General features: G+C 49.8%; 2 protein-coding genes across 4 annotated transcripts in view; one reads left to right on the forward strand and one right to left on the reverse strand.

Moving 5' to 3' along the window:
- Positions 1-12,285, forward strand: part of vps8 (VPS8 subunit of CORVET complex) — a 24,166-nt gene extending 11,881 nt beyond the window's left edge. For all 3 annotated transcript variants that reach the window (XM_062447704.1, XM_062447706.1, XM_062447705.1), the window contains exons 27-45: positions 232-303; positions 397-516; positions 811-867; positions 1,016-1,098; positions 2,675-2,759; positions 3,013-3,111; positions 3,188-3,277; positions 3,484-3,530; positions 4,535-4,679; positions 4,846-4,935; positions 5,110-5,274; positions 5,949-6,030; positions 6,307-6,389; positions 6,724-6,804; positions 7,817-7,986; positions 8,171-8,339; positions 8,984-9,037; positions 9,591-9,671; positions 11,446-12,285. In XM_062447704.1, coding sequence (XP_062303688.1) covers positions 232-303; positions 397-516; positions 811-867; positions 1,016-1,098; positions 2,675-2,759; positions 3,013-3,111; positions 3,188-3,277; positions 3,484-3,530; positions 4,535-4,679; positions 4,846-4,935; positions 5,110-5,274; positions 5,949-6,030; positions 6,307-6,389; positions 6,724-6,804; positions 7,817-7,986; positions 8,171-8,339; positions 8,984-9,037; positions 9,591-9,671; positions 11,446-11,589 — 1,917 coding nt within the window. In that variant the 3' untranslated portion in view covers positions 11,590-12,285. The remainder of the gene's footprint in view (positions 1-231; positions 304-396; positions 517-810; positions 868-1,015; positions 1,099-2,674; positions 2,760-3,012; positions 3,112-3,187; positions 3,278-3,483; positions 3,531-4,534; positions 4,680-4,845; positions 4,936-5,109; positions 5,275-5,948; positions 6,031-6,306; positions 6,390-6,723; positions 6,805-7,816; positions 7,987-8,170; positions 8,340-8,983; positions 9,038-9,590; positions 9,672-11,445) is intronic.
- A 1,066-nt stretch (positions 12,286-13,351) lies between these two features.
- c21h3orf70 (chromosome 21 C3orf70 homolog) lies at positions 13,352-19,543 on the reverse strand. Its single transcript, XM_062447197.1, has 2 exons — positions 18,931-19,543; positions 13,352-14,706 (listed from the first exon to the last, which is right to left on the reverse strand). The coding sequence occupies exons 1-2, from the start codon at positions 19,103-19,105 to the stop codon at positions 14,099-14,101; spliced, it is 783 nt and encodes a 260-aa protein (XP_062303181.1). The 5' UTR covers positions 19,106-19,543; the 3' UTR covers positions 13,352-14,098.
- Positions 19,544-20,506: the final 963 nt, after the last annotated feature.

Raw genomic sequence — 20,506 nt, forward strand, 5'->3', positions numbered from 1 at the left:
GTTTGATTCTCAAGTGGACACGAAATTTCCATCTCACATCCTAATCAATGCTGCTTCAAAGCAAACCCTTTTAATTACTCTGTGTGTGTCAAAGTGTTTCTCTGTGCGGGGGGGGGGGGGGCGTGCTTTTGTGCACGTGTGTGCGCGAGACACTTCCGAAACGTGCTATCACATGGTCTTTTCTCCCCTCCTCTATTTGTCTCCTCCCTCCGTTCCTGCCGCGGTGCGCAGACCTTCGAGGACTTCCAGAATGACAAGCAGGCCCTGGAGTACCAGCAGAGGATAGTAGACATCCTGCTGAAGGTAGGAGCAGGCCGTCTCTGCCTCCTCTCATTGTCTACAATACCGTGTGTGTGTACAGACTGTACGATGTCGACCCCCCCTCCCCTCCTCCAGGTGATGGTGGAGAACGCGGACTTCACCCCCTCTCAGGTGGGCTGTCTCTTCACCTTCCTGGCCCGCCAGCTCGCCAAGCCAGACAACACACTCTTCGTCAACAGGAAGCTGTTTGACCAGGTATCCATTCAGAGCCCTGACCACAGGAAGTAAAGATTTTGTTTTGTTTTCTCTCGTATCTTCCGCGATTTGATTGAACTCCATCCTCCTATCCCGGAAGTGTTTGTCTGTGTGGAGTAGGGTGTGAGTGTGTTAATTAGGTCTCCACTGTGAGGTTAGTTAACACCTCCTATAAATATCTGCTTCAAGACAGCTCTTAGAACAGAGACTTCCACTGTTCTCTGGTCTAATGATCTGGAATGTTCTTTGCTGGTCTAATGATCTGGAATGTTTCTGTTCGGTTTGGAACCCCAGGTTCTGGAGTTTCTCTGCAGTCCTGATGATGACTCCAGACACACAGAGAGACAGCAGGTATCAGACACGAATACACACACACACATGCGCACCAGTATTCAGTTTACAATGAAAATTGTGATGGAAAATATATTCCAACGTTCTTTTCTCCATGTGGATGACAAAACGAAAATAAATCATGTGAGTGATGGCTGGCTGTTCCCAGGTGCTGTTGGAGTTGCTGCAGGTTGGGGGCGTGGTCCAGTTTGACGAGACAAGGTTACTGGGCTTGGCGGAGAAGGCAGAGTTGTAAGTAGCCAATCAGAGAGTTTGTGAGGGTTGCCATTTCGGTGATTTGGCCACTTATCACCTGGGCCACTAGATTTTCAAAGGTATTGTCCAGAACTCTGAAACTATTGGCCCACATCATCATAGACACACACACTTATACAAAGTATTACAATATACGGTAGGTACAGTTTAATATGGCAATCTAGAAATCTAGCTAGCTAAAGTATTCATTATTTGTATGACATTATTAAGATGTAAATGGCAGAATTACAAAGTCATCCAAACATACTACCATCGCTAGGTAGCTAAGAAATGTGTTCACGTCCTCAAGGCTACTGTACTCAGTTCTTGTTAACTGACATGCCTTAGCCAGGAGACGGCGTGTAAAAACATTCTATACTGCTCGCTACCCATCCCTTCTCCTGCTAGCTACCCGTCCCTTCTCCTGCTCGCTACCTGTCCCTTCTCCTGCTAGCTACCCGTCCCTTCTCCTGCTAGCTACCCGTCCCTTCTCCTGCTCGCTACCCGTCCCTTCTCCTGCTAGCTACCCGTCCCTTCTCCTGCTCGCTACCCGTCCCTTCTCCTGCTAGCTACCCGTCCCTTCTCCTGCTAGCTACCCGTCACTTCTCCTGCTTTCTGCTGGAATTTAAGATTCTTCGTACGTTTGGGCTATATTGCTAGCCTGGTCCTAACCAGACTCTCGTACATTGCATTTGTACAGAGAGTCTGGCCTCGGTCCATTGACAAGCGTTGACTTCCTTGTAGGCGGGTACTCTGTTGAAGTTTAAAACTATTGGATCTGCCCAGAGCCACTCTGATCTGCCATAACCAATCGCTAGCTTTCGCCTTAGCAAATTCCTTCACCACTACTGTAACAGAGCTAGCTGCCGTAGCTGGAAAATCAAACTGTTCCTGAACCCCGTGGGGAGGAGGGCCACAACATCATGGCCACCAACAAAACACAGCAAAACTTGTTCTTGCTCCGGCTTTAGCTGTTGGATATTCGGCAGTGTTGCCACAACGGACTGAATGGCTTTGCTCGCATCTTTCTCCGCCGCCATTACGGAACAACAACACAAACTAGCGCACAACATCAACGTCATCGTTCTCAGCCACTCCCTCTGTTCGCTGATTCGCCGGTAGAAAATCAACCTGAAAAATCGGACTTACGTACCTCATGGCCAGACCTATGTACAGAAGCAAAAATAAAATAGAGCGGAAGTACGTAGGAGGTCAGAGCCAGGCTACTATATTGCAGCCAGGTTTTAATGTTTTTGGTGAGATTTCTTTGGTGAAAACAGTCTTGTGTGGCACAGATGTGGGTACATGTAACATAGTTAGGAGATTCACAGGCCTATCCAAACAATATCCACTGACCGAAATTTTGGGATGCATCATATTTATGACTTGATATTGTTGATTTCAATGATAGTTGTGTATGATAGTGATAGTTGTGTATGATAGTTGTCAATTATAGTAATAGGTACAATATAGTGCGGTAAATGGGTCTGTAAATCAGGAACAGGAGTTGATTGGTTCATGTGTTTTATTTGTGCGTTCTGGTTCATGTGTTCATCTGTGTTTTGTGTTCCAGCTACCAGATCTGTGAGTTCCTGTATGAGCAGAAGCACATGTATGATAAGATCATAGACTGCTACCTAAGAGATCCTCTTAGAAAGGTAACACCCTCTCTCTCTCTGTCTCTCTCTGTCTCTGTCTCTCTCTGTCTCTGTCTCTCTCTCTCTCTCTGTCTCTCTCTCTCTCTCTCTCTCTGTGTCTCTCTCTCTCTCTCTCTCGCACGCACGCTCTCTCTCTCTCTCTCTTTCTCTCTCTTTTGCTTACTTTTACTCTCTCTCCCTCTCTAACTGTCCTTCTCTGTCTATCTTTTGTATCTCTCACAGTATCTCACTTGTGTGTGTGTGTGTGTGACAGGAGGAGATATTCAACTACATCCACAACCTGTTGTCCATGCCTGGGTACAGCCCAGAGGAGAGGCACTGTGTCTGGGACAACACACTACAGCACATCCAGGTAAGAGTCACACACACACACTGTATAAATACTCCCGCTTCTCAGTTTCTTTAATCTTTCCCTCCTGTTGTTCCAGGAGCTGGTGATCATTGATCCCAGTAAGTCAGCAGACCTGGTGGCTGGTCACTTCCTGGAAGAGATCCGGCCAATCATCAGCAGCCTACAGGTCAGATATGCCATTCTGTTAGATTATGAACACATAACACGCTTCCTGATAAATACGTAAGGAACAGTTTAGAGACACACTCAACGTACACTCCTCCTTTGATTAGTTTTCTCTCTCTCTCTCTCTCTCTCTCTCTCTCTCTCTCTCTCTCTCTCTCTCTCTCTCTCTCTCTCTCTCTCTCTCTCTCTCTCTCTCTCTCTCCATAGGAGGAACATCTGGTGTATCAGTTCCTTCGATGCCTTCTGGACCCAAGGTGTGTGTGTGTGCGTGCTTGTGAGTGTGTGTGCTCTTTGACTGGTCGTATTTGATGGGTAGCTGGGTAAGCACATACAGTCCAGTCCAGTTCTCTCATGCGCCACTGACTAAATGATGGCTGAACAGCGCTTCTCAAAGTCTGTCAGGGGAAATCAATACAGGTGTGTGGTTGTGTGTGTGTGTGTGTGTGTGTAAAAGTAAATCAATGTTCTGCTTGCTGTACTCCCACTTGTCTCTTGAACAAACAATTTAATGAAGGAGAAAATTAGACAGATTTCAAGGACAACATGGCTTAAAACACACACACTGTACCATGCACACACACGTCTCACATGCACACAGTGAGTGTGTGTGTGTGCGCATGTGAGACGTGTGTGTCTGTTAGTGTGTGTGTGTCTGTGTGAGTGTTGCTGTGTGTGTGTGTGTGAATGTGTATGTCTGTGAGTGTTTGTGAGTATTGATGTGTGTATAGATGTGCGTGTGTGTGTGTGTGTGTGTGTGAGTGTTAGTGTGTGTCTGTCTGTGAGTGTTAGTGTGTGTCTGTCTGTGAGTGTGTGTGTTTTTCTCCCTCTGGGTCTCCATTAGTCTGTGTGTGCTTGTTGACTTGTCATGTGGACTGACCTACAGTGGCCTTCAGAGAACACACCTATCCCCCCTCTGGCTCTGAAGAGATAAGCCACTCTGCTCTCATACTCGTCTAGTGTTCGCCCTCCTCCTCCCTCCTCCCTCCTTCTCTTACGGACTCTCCTCCCTTTATCTGCTCTCGCTCTTTTTCTCTGGTCTCCCTCCCCCTCTCTCCCCGTTCTGCTCTCTCTTCATCTCCCTCTCTCATCTTTCTTCCTTTTTTGCCTGCTCTCTCTCTCTCTCTCTCTCTCTCTCTGTCTCTCTCTCTCTTTCCAATCCATAATGTATCTCTCTCTCCTGCAGTCCTTCCCTACATCATAGTAATGATGTAGGGAAGGATGACAGGGTTCTCTCTCTCTCTCTTTGTGGGACCTCCAGAGAAGGCCCTCATCCCCAGGCTGTCCTGAGGCTGGAGCCCGACCTCCACGAGCTCCTCATCGGGCTGCTGTGCCGCTTCAACCCCCGGGAGCTCACCTCCTTCCTCCAGACCTCCCAGGACTACCGTCTGGAGGAAGCCATACAGGTACCAGCCGCCAGGCCAACTCCGAGCATGTGTCTGTGTGTGTGTGGGTGGGTGGGTGTGGGTGTTGGTTCACCTCCCAGCATTTGAGGAGGGAGAGCGTGCGTGTGTGTGTTCGTCCGCCGACGCAGATGGGAAGTGTGATTCTGTCACCCCGGGGGTCTCCTAGGTAACGGAGCAGCATCAGCACCACGAGGCCACAGCCTACCTGCTGGAGAAGAAGGGCGACGCCCACGGAGCATTCCAGGTCCTGCTCAAGGTAAGACACGCACACAGGCGCACACGCGTGCCCTCTCGTCAGAACACAAACACGCCTGCCTAGTAGAAAACCCAAACAGGAACAGACCTACTTCCTCATGAGGATGCTGGCTCACGGGCCTCTGCGTGTCTTCTCTGGTCTGTTTCTGTTGCGTCTCTGTGTTGTTGTGTGCAGACCCTGAAAGAGAGGCTCAGCAGCCTCACCCCTGGGGGCGAGGAGGAAGAGGGGGGGGGAGGGGAGGGGGAGGAGCCACCCCTGCAGAGAATCGAGGTGGCCCTGAGTGACATCATCGCCTTGAGTGACCGCTGCTCCCACAACCTCAACCAGCAACAGAGAGAGGTGTGTGTGTGTGTGTGTGTGTGCATGGTGGGGTGTGTGTATGTGTGCAGAGTGTGTCTCTGTAGCTGGTGTGTGTGTGTGTGTGTGTGTGTGCATGGTGGGGTGTGTGTATGTGTGCAGAGTGTGTCTCTGTAGCTGGTGTGTGTGTGTGTGTGTGTGCATGGTGGGGTGTGTGTATGTGTGCAGAGTGTGTCTCTGTAGCTGGTGTGTGTGTGTGTGTGTGTGCATGGTGGGGTGTGTGTATGTGTGCAGAGTGTGTCTCTGTAGCTGGTGTGTGTGTGTGTGCGTGCGTGCATGGTGGGTGTGTGTATGTGTGCAGAGTGTGTCTCTGTAGCTGGTGTGTGTGTGTGCGTGCATGGTGGGTGTGTGTATGTGTGCAGAGTGTGTCTCTGTAGCTGGTGTGTGTGTGTGTGTGTGTGTGCATGGTGGGGTGTGTGTATGTGTGCAGAGTGTGTCTCTGTAGCTGGTGTGTGTGTGCATGGTGGGTGTGTGTATGTGTGCAGAGTGTGTCTCTGTAGCTAGTGTGTGTGTGCATGGTGGGGTGTGTGTATGTGTGCAGAGTGTGTGTCTCTGTAGCTGGTGTGTGTGTGTGTGCATGGTGGGGTGTGTGTATGTGTGCAGAGTGTGTCTCTGTAGCTGGTGTGTGTGCGTTCTAACCTCTGCTGTCTATCCAGGTGCTGTGGTTTCCTCTGCTAGAGGCCATGATGTCTCCACAGACACTCCTGAAGGGACCAGATACCAAGAACACCTCAGAAGGTGAACACACACACACACACACTCACATACACACTCTATCACACACACACACACACACACACTAGCTCTTGTTTTTCTAAAGCATTAAAAGTACTGTTGTCACTTGAGGGGATTAAAGATCTCAAAGGAGTCTGCACACACACTAGCCAACTGCTCTACTTTCCCTTTGTGTGTGTACGTGTGTGTGTGTGCATGTGGGTGTGCGTGTGTGTGCACGCGTGCGGGCGCGTGTGTGTGTGTGCACGTGGGTGTGCGTGTGTGTGGTTTTCCTCCCAGCGTTGAAGGAGCTCACCATGAAGGTTCTGAACAGCATGAGCAGCTTCATCTCCCTGCCAGCCATCATCCAACGCATCCTCCAGGTTCTTCCTCTGTTCTCTTCACACACACACACACACACACACACACACGCAAGGGAGGTTTCTGCCAGTGTGAATGTGTCAGCAACGGGATGGCAGACTGGACTAACTGACAGGCCGACACACAGATAAGAAATACCATCCGATGACCTCTAGTGTTACTACATATCCTCCATCTGCAGCTGACCTTTACAGCTGTGCAGTCTGCTCACACACACACACACACACACACACACACACATGCACATACACACATACATAGGAGTGCACACACACACAAGGGTTAGCCTCACTGCTAACGCTGTTCTGTCTCTCTCTGTGTGTGTGTGTGTGACAGGACCCGGTGTATGGGAAAGGCAAGCTGGCTGAAATACAAGGCCTCATCCTGGGAATGCTGGAGACATTCAACTATGAACAGGTAGGGAGGGTGTGTGTTTGGTCCTTCTCTCCCTCCTTCTGCCCCCCCGCCCCCACACACACACACCTTCCCAGCAGCTCTGTTTCTCAGAAGGCTGGACTGATCATTTACAGTGGACTCCCCGGCAGGACTGGACTTGTGTTCCTGTTTTGTGTGCGTGCTCTAGCTCACAATGTAGATTAATTAAACCTCAGAGACTCCAGATTGCCCAAGCTTGCTGCGCCCCCCAGCCCCCCCCCCCCCCCCCCCCCCGATGCTTAGGGGTGTGTGTGTTAGAAAGAGAAAGCGAGAGGTGTGTGTGGTAGGGAGAGACAGAGCGCGAGGTAGTAATAGGGGGATTTGTGTTTGAGTGAGTGAGACGGGGAGAAATAATGAGAGGTGTGTGTGAAGGAGTAAAGTGAAAGTGTGAGATTGAGAAATGCAGAGGCGTGTGATGAGGAGTGGTGTGTGTGTGAGAGACAGAGAGGGGTGTGTGTGTGTGAGTGGTTAATGTGCCCCCCCCCTCTTTCTCTATCTGGCTCTTTTTTTCTTGCTGCTCTCGAAAGATGCTGCCTTTGCTTTAAATCACCTCAGTTCAGTTTTCTGTGCGTGTGTGTGTTCACACTTCATTCTCCAGCTCAGTCTTGCCCTCACACTCCACACTGTCTATATATCTGATGAAATGGTGTGAAATAAGGTGGAGTATATCTCTTTCTCACACACACACACACACACCTCTCTCATACACACGCGCACACACACAAAAACAGTGAGCTCAGACAGAATCAGCTGGAGTAAAAAGTAAAAAGCACAAATATGGCTCTCTCTGTGTGTGTGTGTGTGTGTGTGTGTGTGTGTGTGTGTGTGTGTGTGTGTGTGTGTGTGTGTGTGTGTGTGTGTGTGTGTGTGTGTGGAAAGGGAGCTGGGAGGTAGGGGCCACGCACTGTCTCTGCCCGCTTCTCTCCATCTTTCTCTCCCGCTATTTGCCCCACCCTCCTTACTTACCCCCCCCCCCCCCCCCCCCCCCTACCAGACTCTGCTGGAGACCACCACCAGCCTGTTGAACCACGACCTCCACTGGTCCCTGTCGCACCTGCGTGCTGCTGTCAGCAGGGGGCTCCACCCCCGACACGACCACTGCAACATCTGCCTGCAGCAGTACAAGAGACGCCACGACTCCCCAGAGGAGATCATCATCTTCAGGTAGGACACACACACATTCATCCACACACCCACATTCATACACACACACACTCCCACGCACACATTCATACCCACAGATACATTCACACATACACACACATCCATACACACTCACACATTTAATGGATTCAAATCAGTTCTAACAACATTGTCTGTGTGTGTGTGTGTGTGTGTGTGTGTGTAGCTGTGGCCACCTGTACCACTGCCAGTGCCTGCAGAGGAAGGGGAGTGGCCTGTCGGGAGAGAGGCTCCAGGGGTGGAGCTGCTACAAGTGCACGTCCAATCAGGGAGGGAGGGGCGGGGACAGGGTCGCCATGGAGACCGGGAGGGGTCGCACTGCTTCCTTGGCCCAGGTGAGTGACATCATCACCGTGAGGTCTCCAAGACCGTTCGGTGTTTTCAAAAGCAAAGAACTCTGTTTGAAGAACTGCTACACCCTTATCCAGGACTTTCCCCCAAAATGTGTCAAAAGCAGCGCTGAGATCTGGAAGGTGCTAAAACAAAGGCAAACATGTTTTTACGAACCATTATACCCTCCACCACGGTCCCAAATAAAGGACGTTTGAATATCATTTCTGCCTATACCTAGGCTATATTTGGCAGAATCTTGCATTATTAATTAAATATTTAATTGAGTCTGTAGTGTAATGCTTGGCCTGTGTTGTTCCATGGCGCATGGTCTGTTAGCGGTTAGCCTAGTCTGGCTGCTCTTCATATCCTCACACAAGTTTCCTTGTTATCATATATTAGCTTGCAAACGAAATAGTAAACTACAAAATAAAGACACAATTCAGAAGGAGTCTTCTAACCTCTTTGTGTTAGGGTATATAGGGTCTTTGGAACAGGGCAGTTATATCCGGCGGCCTGGCAGCCTGGTGTGGCTCGTGAAGGGGGTACTCTGTTCCTGGAAGTCCCAGTGTTAACTACTCCATTTGTGACCCGTGTGTTCTTCTCTCACGCCGGGTCTCTCTGGGTTTGGATCCCTCTGCCGTCCCAGACCAGAGTCACATCCACACACAGCGACGCAGGAGATGAGGCTCATGGGAAAAAGGTGAGGGGAGGGATGTTTGTGTTGTTCCCAGTCAGGTTGAGGGGAAGCCAACCGCCAACCAGTCTAAAAAGGCATGTAATTGGTTTATTTAAATCAGACCCCAGGAAGTAAGTAAATAAATGAATGAATAAGGGAACGTAAACAAACACACCGTGCCGTGACTGTTCCAATGATTCTTTTCACACTCCTCCCCCTCACTCTCATCAAATCCTTCCCCTCTCTCTCTATTTGTCCCTCCACTCGGTTTTGTCTTGTCTTTCTTTCTGTTTTCCCCCTCCTTACATCCCTTGTTCAGTCCAGTCACGTCTAGTGAGTACATCAAACGAAACGACTTTTGATAAACCTTGAGTCCGCTATCGAATGAATCGAACCAATCGCAGCACAGAGCATCAGGCTGTTGGAGCGAAATATCAGCAGGCTTCTGGCAACCAGCCAGTCGGACTGTCCCAACTGCTCTCCTCCCCAGGCTAGCTGCCATTTGACAACTAGGACAGAATACCCAGGGTGCTTTGCGGTGTTGCTGATTTACCCAGGGTGCTTTGCTGTGTTGCAGGGTTTGGCAGAGACGACCCTGGACCCCCAACAGAGCCAGTCGTGGGACCAGCTCCGCTGCCTCTACAGAGGCCCCTCCAGGGTACGGAGGGAGGGAGGGAGGGGTGAACGGAGAGGGGCTAGTCTGAAATAGGACTTTCCCTCAGTTGCACTGCAATCATAGCGTGAAAGGAGAGTTTGACAGTGTGACACACACACACTCACGACTTACTGATTGAAAGCTTTCAGCTTTCTCTAGCATGAGATCATTCTAGAGCGTGGAAAATCCCCTCCCTCTTCCTTCAGTTTCTTTCTCCTCTCTTTCCCCTCCCCCCCCTCAATCTTTTTCTCGTCTCTTCTCTCTCGTCTCTTCTCTCTCTCTCTCTCTCTCTCTCTTCTCTCTCGTCCCCTCTCTCTCTCCTCTCTCGTCCCCTCTCTCTTCTCTCTCGTCCCCTCTCTCTCTCTTCTCTCTCATCCCCTCTCTCTTCTCTCTCGTCCCCTCTCTCTCTCTTCTCTCTCATCCCCTCTCTCTCTTCTCTCTCGTCCCCTCTCTATCTTCTCTCTCGTCCCCTCTCTCTCGTCCCCTCTCTCTCTCTCTTCTCTCTCGTCCCCTCTCTCTTGTCCCCTCTCTCTCTCTTCTCTCTCGTCCCCTCTCTCTCTCTTCTCTCTCGTCCCCTCTCTCTCTTTCTGACTTCCTCCTTTCTTACTCGTTCATAGGCCAGTGTTTTTTCCTTTGGAACCTCTTCAGATTCAGCTATCACACACACACACAGGCACACACACACACACACACACACAGACGGGCAAGACGTGTAACTTTGACGATAGTGATTTGACTTTGACCCTAATCTTTCTTGAGAAAAAAACCTTCCAACAGATGTGACCTCACACACACATAAGCACCCACACACACACACACGGACACAGGGTATCCCTCTAACTAACATCTGTCTGGGGTCTTAAGAGAGTTAACATGAGTGATATGAAAGCCTGGCTTTATCCTCTAGGCTGAACTGCCTTGTACATTCAGTCTCTATCTTACACACACACACACACACACACACACACACACACGCAAGGCACAGCCAGTTCCATGTGACTTTCCACATGGTGGCGTTAGGAAGACTGCTCTAAGCTGTTTGCGTGTGTGCGTGTGATTGTCTGTCTCCTCCTCAGTAAAATGAGCTAGTCTACTGCATGGGAGGAATGATCTCTTATTTACATTTCCTCCTCTTCTGCTCCCTTCGCCCCCGTCTCCTCCTCCTCACCTCCTCCTCCTCCCCTCCTCCACCTCCCCTCCTCCCTCGTCTCCCAAAATATCCCACATGGAAAACAGGACAGCTCCCCTCCCCCCCTCCCCCTTTCAGTGTCCACTGCAGCTACATCATCCATCAAACACACACACACAGACACACAGACACTGCCTCTCACTGCTTGGTGGGGTTAGCTGTTAGCCTGTTTGGTTAACAGGGCATGTTCAAACTTCGGAGCTTTTTAATTAAATTCTAACAGGCTTTTAAGAGGTGTGTGTGCATGCGGGTGTGTTTGCCTTGCATAAACACTTATCTGTCAGTGCTGAGGTGCTTTTACTGGGCTTGAAATCATTAGCAGCTTTGTACCTGAACACACACACACACACACACATTCACCTCTTCTCTTCCTACTCTCCACTTCTCTCCCCTCATCATTTCTCCCCTGCCTTTATTCCTGCCTTCCTCGCCTCCTCTCTCCTCTCACCCTTTTCATCTTTCCTTCTCCTGTGTCCTCTCCTTCCTCCTCTCCTCCTTCCTTCTCCCGTCTCCTCTCTTCCTTCCTGCTCCGGTCTCCTCCTCTCCTCCTTCCTTCTCCTCTCACTTCTTCTTCTTCTTCACTTTCAGCTGGCCATCCTCTCGGAGCTCTCTCACTGCCACGGCAATGAGAAGGCGGGGCTGCTGAACCCCGTCCAGCCAGGAACAGGAAGCATCTTCCACAGCGAGAACTTCCTGCTCAAGCTGTCCCCTCCGCCATTGGTCGAGGAGTAGCAGCTGTGGGCCGGCGGAGGGCGGAGTCTCCCCGCCGGCAGCTGTTCCTGGGTCAGGAAGGCCCGGAACACATGACATCAGCCCCACTGTTCCTATTGGTTCATTTCCTGCGTGATGATGCAACGTCGGTTGTCGGAGGACTAGCCGTTCCATGTGCTTCGACCAGTGTTGACCACCTTAAAAACAGACTTGGCTCCCGAGACTTGGTCGTACGTCGCCTTTAAATCACCTCTACATCATCTCCTACATCACCCTTCACTCGACCACCCTCATCACCCCCTAATTCACCGTTACGTCACCGTCGACATCCACTCCTTAGTCTACATGAGCACCTGGATCAGCTCCTAAATCCTACATCACCTCCTGTCGTAGAGCCCCTCCTTTAACACCTCCATCGTCAGCTCCTGGAGCCCAATGTTCAGTAGATCGCCTAGATCGTCTCCTCTAGTAGATCACCTCCTTTCAATGTGACATTGTCTCCTTCATCCGCTACTAGATCATCTCCCTCGGTGGATCGGCTCCCACGTCACATCTCCCATCACCTCGTAGGTCGTCTCGGAGCAGCCATGTAGCCGGACGTGTCTGTGTTTGTGTGTATGAAACGCTACCACGTGTACACTACCCTGCTCCCATCCATCTGGTGGCGTCTGTCTGGCCAGACTGTGCATAAACAATAAACACCTTTCTAATGTCGAACGATGGCTCTTGGCTGTTCCTCTCAGCTGAAATATATAGGTCGCTTTTCCCTTTGTTTAGGTCGTACCAGCCCCTTTGCTAGACCCACTGGGCCCTCTGGTAGGGTGACACACACAACATTGATTGGGCGATCGGATTTTTGATTATGGAACACTCAGCTTAAGATTGCTTGTTCTCAATGCATAAAAGGTTGATGTGTGTGTGTGTGTGGGGGGGGGGGTCATAAGTAAATGATAACAAAAGGTTGTGGCTGATCCTCAACTCTGCTTCTCTTGATGACTCACCCTTGTTATCTAAATCAGTCCTCATCTGGAAAGTCCTGTAATGTGCAAACACAGACTCACATACAGACACACAGACACATACAGACACAGACAGACCGACAGACAGACACAGACAGACCGACACACATACACATACAGACACACACATACAGACACACACACATACAGACACATACATACAGACACACATAAGCAGGACGTTTGACAGGATCATGAAGTGTATCCAGCACCCATGTTCCTCCGTGTTGCATCTTCCCTGTACTTCCCTGTACTGTACAGACCGACACACACACACACACACACCTTTGTAATAGTACTTCTTTATCCTTAACTAAAAGGGTGTGTGTGAGTGAGCTATGAAAGATAGAGAGAGGGAGGGAGGGAATAGAGAAAGAGAGAGTATGAATAAGTTAATTAACCTCTGGAGGCTTCTCTCTGAAGGGCCTGCCTGGCTTCAAATGGCTGATTACATCTAGTGAGGGAGAGAGCGGGGGGGAGGGAGGGAATACGGAGAGTAAGCGAGTGAGAGGAGGGGAAAGGTTAGCGGAGAGGACAAATGAATGGAGGGATGGAAATTGTGTACTGATGTACTCTCTAGGAGAGAGGGAGGGAGGGGGGGGGGTCTCCCAGCCTGAAGAGGGAGGGGGAGGGGGGGGGTCTACCTGAGTTCATTTCACCATGGCCGCCTGTGGGTCGTTAATTCCCCTCCCGCCGTTTTCGCTCAGCGCAACCTTTAAATACGGTCCTCCCTCTCACTTTTTCACAAACACAGAGGAGTCGCGTTCAGTTTCAAAATCGTTTATAGTGAAAAATAGGAGATAATAACAATAATATCTATTTGAATACAAACAGGAGAACTCAGTTTAGCCTGGGGTTATCTTAGTTCACAGGAGTATCTACAGGATGACGTCATTGAAACGTTGTGTGGTGGTTGTTCCTTGACGCACCCGATCACATGTCTAGGAGGAACAGAGAGACTCACAAAGCATTTTATGACCAAGTGTGTGTGAAGGTTTTGCATGTGCTTGTTTCTGTGTGAGTGTGTTTATATATATATATATTTGTGTGTGTGTTTGGTCATGCTAGTCTGTATGATTATCAGTGAGTGTTGAGGATTCTGTGCATGTTTGTTCTTTTAAACAGTGCTAATCCATGCTTTCTGGGTTTGTTGGCTTTGGTCTGTAAACAGGTTGAGATGTTGATGGCAGATGGCTATCTAATAGAGGGCTATCTGTGGTGATGACCTGGTGGAGATCCATCACCACATACTCAGGATAGTGTGTGTGTGTGTGTTGAAAATAAGTGTACATATATCTTGCATATATATTGCTACAATGAACATGGAATATTTCTAGAAGGTTCATCATTCTCTATGGGTGTGATCACATGCTGTGGCTGGCAGTCCTATTGGTCAGTATGGCCCATCCTGCATCTCATTGGTCCTGTACTCTTGTCGGTTCTGGTCTGGGCTGTGTGTGAGTGTTCTGGTCTGGGGTGTGTGTGTGTGTGTGTGTGTGTGTTCAGCGTGATCAGACAGTGGTCTCTATCTTCTCCAGGATCTCCAGGACAGAGAGGGAGGGGGCCACCACGGCACGTGCCCCCTGCCCCCACACACTGCCCAGACTGGACTCCCCATCGCTGCTCAGCTCCTCCTCTTCCTCCTCCTCCTCTTCCTCCTCGTCTTCCGACTCCTCTGACGAGCCCTCGTCACATGACCCCACATAGGCCCCACCCAGCGCGTTGATCCCCGAATCCTCGGAGCTGGAGGGGGAGGAGCAGTGGTTCATTTTGGGCGCCGTGGCCGTGTTGGCAGAGACCCGGGGCTTGGCCTGAGGGGGGCGGGGCGGGGGCTCGGGGGAGCTACTGGGTACGTGCGGTGGCGGTACAATTCTCTGCACGTAGCACATTTTGCCGTTGATGCGCTTGACCAAATAGTCGTCGTGGAAGAGGTCCGAGATGAGGCAGAACTTTGGCGAGGGTGGGCAGGGCGGGGCCTGGAAGGCGGAGGCGGTGCTGAGGTAGCGGTCAGCCAATGAGACGGAGAGGTCCGTGGTGTGGGTGTGGCTAGAGGGCGAGGCAGGCACGGGGGTGCTGGGTAGCTGGCACACGGACGTCATGGGCTGGTACACGTACTTACCTGGAGGAGAGGAGAGGGTTAGACCTGGGACTGAACTGTGAGTGAACTGCCAATCACACAGGCAAGCAAATTATTATGATGGAGGAGGGAGGGAGGGAGGTAAGGAAAGGGGAGGGGGGGGGAGAGGGAGGGAGACAATAGAACATGACTAGAGAAAACCACAGCCGAGATCAAAGTAAGTCTGGCTCCAGGCTGTAATGTAGCTCAGAGTTTATCTGGGAGGAGAGAGGGGAGGTGTGTGTGTGTGAGTGTGTGTGTGTGTGTGTGTGTGTGTGTTTAACAGTAGAGATGTTATTGTTCGTGGATAGCAAGAACCAGACAGTGTGTTTAAAGCTTTATATCTTCGTTAGAAAGATGGTGACAAATGAAGAGTAAGTTGTTGGGGAAAGCGTTTGAGAGGAAGATGAAAAGAGAGAGGTTTAAAAATTGGGTGTGCTAGGGATGAGCGAAAGGAAGAGAGAGAGAGAAAGGAGTAGGCTGGTCAAAGATGATGATGAAGATAAAAACAGAGAGACATGGAAGGGAGGGAGGGAGGGAAAACAGATGAAAGAGAAATATAGATGGACCATAACACAGCGTACAGTGAAAGAGATAAATGGATGGATACGGTCTCCGGGAATGAAAGCTGAGCTGAAGGCCCAAGGCCACGGCGTTCCTACAGAGGCTTCTGCTCTGGGAAACAATTCCGACCAGCCTCCACACACACACACACACACACTACTGTTTGGTCTGACCTGCCCCAGAGATGGTGAGCACACAATGACGAGTTGATGAGTAGAAAGGAGGAGAAGGGAGGGATCAAAACGAGAGACGTAAGAGAGGGGGAAAGGTAGAACGTGGAAGATGATGGAGGACGTCGTGTCGGAGAGAGCGGGAGGAAACGAGAGACAAGAGACGGAGTCATTCGTCCAGAAATCCTCAGCTTCACTCTCATCAGGACACAATGAGAACTGGTCAATGGACACACACACGTGCATACACGCCCACCCCACACAATACAAACTAGTTTGAGCAATTCTGAGTCCATCTATGATGTGTGTGTGTGTGTGTGTGTGTGCACGTGTGAACGTTAATCAGAAATGTCAGAGCAGAGATAGAGGAAGAGGTTGAAGACTCGGCCTTCTCGCTTCACTTGCTAACGCCTCACCTCGCTCTGACAGCCTCGGAGTACACACGCACACACACGCACACACTGTTTCTTTACGACAGTACAACTCAACTATTCTAAGGTCAACGACCGTGATCTAAGGTGGCAGGAGAATGTAGGTGAAGTTACAATAGACATCCTCACTCATTCGCTACCCGACTCCCAAACTCACTCGCGCACTTAGTCACGCGCTCACTCTCGCCGTTCACCTCCTCGGTCCTCATCCTTGCTCAACTTTGAACAACTACGACAATGCAGAGGAGAGCGGTGGAAGGGAGACGACGAAGAGAGGAATGGAGAGAGCGAGGGAAGGAGCATTAGAGAGGGAGGGCGAGAGGGAGTTCTGAACCCTTTAGATAAGCCACCGGGAGCTAATGGGGATCCGCACACACAGAGAGAGACAAGAAGCAAATTCCCCTGGGACACACACACACACACTCGCCCCAAGCCCTGGAGGAAAATCCCACTCAGCCATTCATGTACTCATCAGTGTGTTATTGCGCATGTTCCTTGAGCATGGCTGAGAGGGGAAAGCAAGAGCTGACCAAGCCCACCACTTCCACCTCCAATCCTACCATGGCTGAGGTTCTACAGCCTGGGTTCCTGTAGCCTGATGGTCTGGATTCGACTTATTCGACTTCAACTATTCCTTGCAGTTCTGGGTCAGGGTGTGCAAAATGTTCAATAATTCATCCTCTATGTGTGCGCCGACGTGTACGCACACACACACACACACAAATACTAACTCCATGTGAGGCGGAACGTTCGGGAATGCTAATACTCTTATCTGCTGCCGGAATATTCTCTCACACTGGCACACATTCATGCACACATAGACAGTACATGCGGTATATACACAGACTCACACTCACACACAAACATTTATTTTACCAGGATGCAAAAGAAATGTTCCCCTGCGATTTGGCAGTGACAAGATGGTAAACTCAAACAGGAAATAGGACACATAGCACTTCCTCCCAGAGGACCTGCCAGTTTCCTCTTAATGATGACACAGTGTAAACATGAGAATACACACACAGACACACCAATACACAGATATAAATGGCCATGAAATACCGTTTTTTCTTTTATTTATTTTTCATTTTCAACACAAGTATTCTCAGAGGGTTTAGGTGTGGTCTCAGACATTTGTTAGGTTCTTTGTGAAAGCGCGTGTTAAAACATTAAAACAGGCTTCACAGATAACATCTAACTGGATTGAAAGGCTTTTCCTCTCCATTCCTCCCTTTGTTTCCTTGCCCTGGTAGGATCACTAATATCTCTCCGTCTTTTATTATTCTATTCTCTCTATTCCCAGTCTATCTTTTTTTTTTTTTCAATGTTTTGTGTATATCTATTTTAGGGCATTTCTGCTTTAGGACAGGGGAAGTGAGGAGCGACAGGAAATGCAAGGGAGAGAGGGCGGGAGAGAAGTAGAGAGAAAGAGAGAGTGAGTAAGAGAGAGAGAGCGAGAGAGAGAGAGAGGACATGCCTGCCTCGAACCCGGGCCACTGGTGAAAGGCCTTAGCCTACAGGTACGTGCATTAATCTTTGTCCCTTTGGTATTCCTCGCTCTCCCCTCCTCCTCTTCTGTCAACATCCCACTCTCTCTCCGTTCCTCTGTGTGATAGCATTTCATCACGGCCTCCCTGGGTCCTCTCATCCTCCCCCTGCCTCTCTGAACATGCGGAGGTCATTATGCCTTTCCTCGGGGGCTATGGAATCTGAGGAATGAAGTCACATGACCGGGCTGCCTTCCGCGTTGGCAGGCTGTTAGTCGACAGCAGAGACCCTCCTTCTCACCGCTCCGCCCCCGATCCCACCCCACCTCCATCCTGTCCTCCGTTGTGGTCAAATCTTTTGTTGTCACTCACGCTCTCTTTCTCTCGTTCACACCCCCCATCGTTCCTTTCTCGATCTCTCTCTCTTTCTTTCTTTCTTCCCTCCCCTCTTCATTTCCCTCTCCTTCCTTCCTTCCTTCCTTCCTTCAGGAAGGAAGGAAGGCCTGGTGGCAGGCCTCTGGTTTAGTTCCGCGACAGACAATACACTGCCTGCTCCCTGGTGCTGCTACTCTTTGGTGTGTGTGTGTGTGTGTGAGTTTGTGTGAGTGCATCAGTCGACGGAGGACAATGCGTTTCCCTCTCCCTCTTAGAAAAGCATCAGTCCTATTAGAGGGTTTGCTCTGTGAGTTATATGACACCGAGCTGGCCATGCTACCCAGACTTGGAAGAACCATTCGTTTTCTGGCTGTCTGCCAGCCTGCCTGTCTGTCTCTTTCTCAGTGTCACGTCTTGCCACTTCAAACCTATAGGTCTCCTGCATGTCAACAATATCAGCCAGTTCACTGGAGAGGCTCAAACATTTGTCCTTTGTTTCTTTCTTACATGCTTTCTGAGAATCCTGCTGTCTGACTGTCTGGACCCTGATAGTGCTGATGTTGTTGTTTTAAATTATGAATGATAAATGATCTTACTACGTTTCAACGCTCTGTAGACAACAAACAATATTGTCCTAGTTCCTTGTGTGTTCTTCACTGTAAAACGTATTGAGACTCAGAAGGTTCACTCAGGTTTGCACTCCAAAAAAGTCATCAAAATGGGCCCGTGATTTAATGCTGCCGGATTTGTCAAGCGGAAGTCTTTAGATTAAATATTTGAGAATAATTCTGCTAAGCACGATAATGGATATAGGCCTGGATATAGTCTGATAAAAAGTAATATGAACGATATACCCGTTCTAATCCGTTGATTTACTCAACATCTGTTTTGGTTGTGCGAGTGATTAATTGGTGGTTGGGTGACGGTTGTTTCTCTTTACCGCGGAACAACCCTAGAGACACTGACTCACAAGTCTGTGCGGCTGTCAACAACTACGTCAGTCGCCCTCGTTACAATTTCACGGATATGTTCCTTGACGTTTTGCCAGTGGAATCATACTTTGCAAATACGGTTTGGGAGCATCCACTCTAGGCTACATACTCTAACATCGAGGACTTGTCTCATTGTCATTATAATGAACGGCATGCGAGTTCGTCAGGCTAAAGGCGGGGGCTGGGAGGGTGATAGGGCGAAACTTACAGTGGCACCAGCCGAGATGACAGCACCAGTGGAGCTTGAAGCACTTCCCGTGGCTGTGCGTTGCGCACATGGACAGTCCGTCGCACGGGAGAAAGTCCGGTCGCCCCGCACAGCTTCGCGCCGATGCCTGCGCCTCGTCCAACTTCTCGTTCCTCTGTCCGGCCGACGCGGCCATTGCGCGTACGCCCCAGGATCAAACCAACACTGTGAACCGCATTTAAAAATCGCAAGACTGTTCACCGACAAAAGATGGCCAGAAAAGTGCGATACCAAATCCAGCAAATAAGGTAAATATCCTCTCAACGAAGACAAAGAAAACAAATATTTCCGTTGGTCGTTAGTCTATGGCACTTTTGTACAATGTCCAAAACGCAAAAGGAAAATCTGTTCAAAGTTCGTATCAAAACAGATCCCAGACAAGGCTGTACCCCTTCGTATTGGTAGCTAAATCTTCAGTTACCTCTGGTAAACAATGAGCAGCGTTCCAAGCCCGAACTCTCCTTTCCAGGCTCTCGGTGGACTGAACGAGAAGGAGGTTCCTCTCTCCGTGGACCTCTCCACATCTCCACGTTCCTCCTCCTCTTCTCCCTCAGAGACACACACACTCTCACTCTCACTCTCACTCGCTCTCGCTCTCTCTCGCTTCTCTCTCTCTCTCTCTCTCTCTCTCTCTCTCTCTCTCTCTCTCTCTCTCTCTCTCTCTCTCTCTCTATCTCTCTCTATCTCTTTCTCTCTTCCATTCTCTATCCCCCTCCCTCTTGCTCTCTCTCTCTCTCCCTCTCATTCACTCTCGGAAAGTCTTATTTCTCCACGACTTGGGGTCTCGCATAGAATTATCTTCTCGTCTGCTCTGAAATTGCATTTGAACTCGAGATTGCAAGTCAAAGCACCACACTACATTACTGACGCCCGAGAGAAACATTTCTAGCTGCGAGCCCACGCGAACAAGCGCTAGCACGTACAGTGTGTGATAGAGGTCAACATCATCAAAGGAATAGTGGCTAGTGTTCCTCTCACTTCAAAGGGAGACAGATTCCATGGTACATCCACGATTTGTCATCTGTGTGTGTACGTGCACGCGCGCGCGCTTGTGTGAAATGTGATAGAGAAAGAGACTATAAATCCCTTTGGATTTATTCAACCACCGCCATCTCCAGGGACACACACACACGCACACACACATGCAAACACACTCCAGGGGGTGTACAAACCCTGCAGAGTCCACACAGCTGTGGCCTTGTGACACGGATCTGGTTTATCGTCTCCTCTCTCTTTCTCCTCCTCCTCTCTCATCCCCCTCTTCCCTCCCCCTCTCCCACCCTACTAATCGTATCTAGTTACCTGTCCATCAATCATATGTAGCTGATGTAGCCCCGCCTCCTTCCCCGGGGCTGGGATTGTCACTGGGGGAGATGTGTCGTATCAAGTCCGCTTCAGCTTCAATCTGCTAGACACACTGGACATGCTACTGGTAACGTCATGACACACAGTCATATGTTTTAGTTCAGTTTATATTGAACGGGGGGGGGGCTGGAGTGCGATGGTGAAGAGCCCACATATAGAATAACAAACAGAT

Source organism: Osmerus eperlanus, chromosome 21 (assembly GCF_963692335.1).
Source record: "Osmerus eperlanus chromosome 21, fOsmEpe2.1, whole genome shotgun sequence".
Taxonomy (NCBI): domain Eukaryota; kingdom Metazoa; phylum Chordata; class Actinopteri; order Osmeriformes; family Osmeridae; genus Osmerus; species Osmerus eperlanus.

What these genes read in the sequence shown, in the direction of transcription:
- c21h3orf70 (XM_062447197.1), bottom strand. Translation starts at nt 19,105, where the DNA reads ATGGCCGCGTCGGCCGGACAGAGGAACGAGAAGTTGGACGAGGCGCAG. An exon ending in TCATCTCGGCTGGTGCCACT is followed by an intron (nt 14,707 to 18,930) that starts GTAAGTTTCGCC and finishes CCTCTCCTCCAG; the next exon opens with GTAAGTACGTGTACCAGCCC.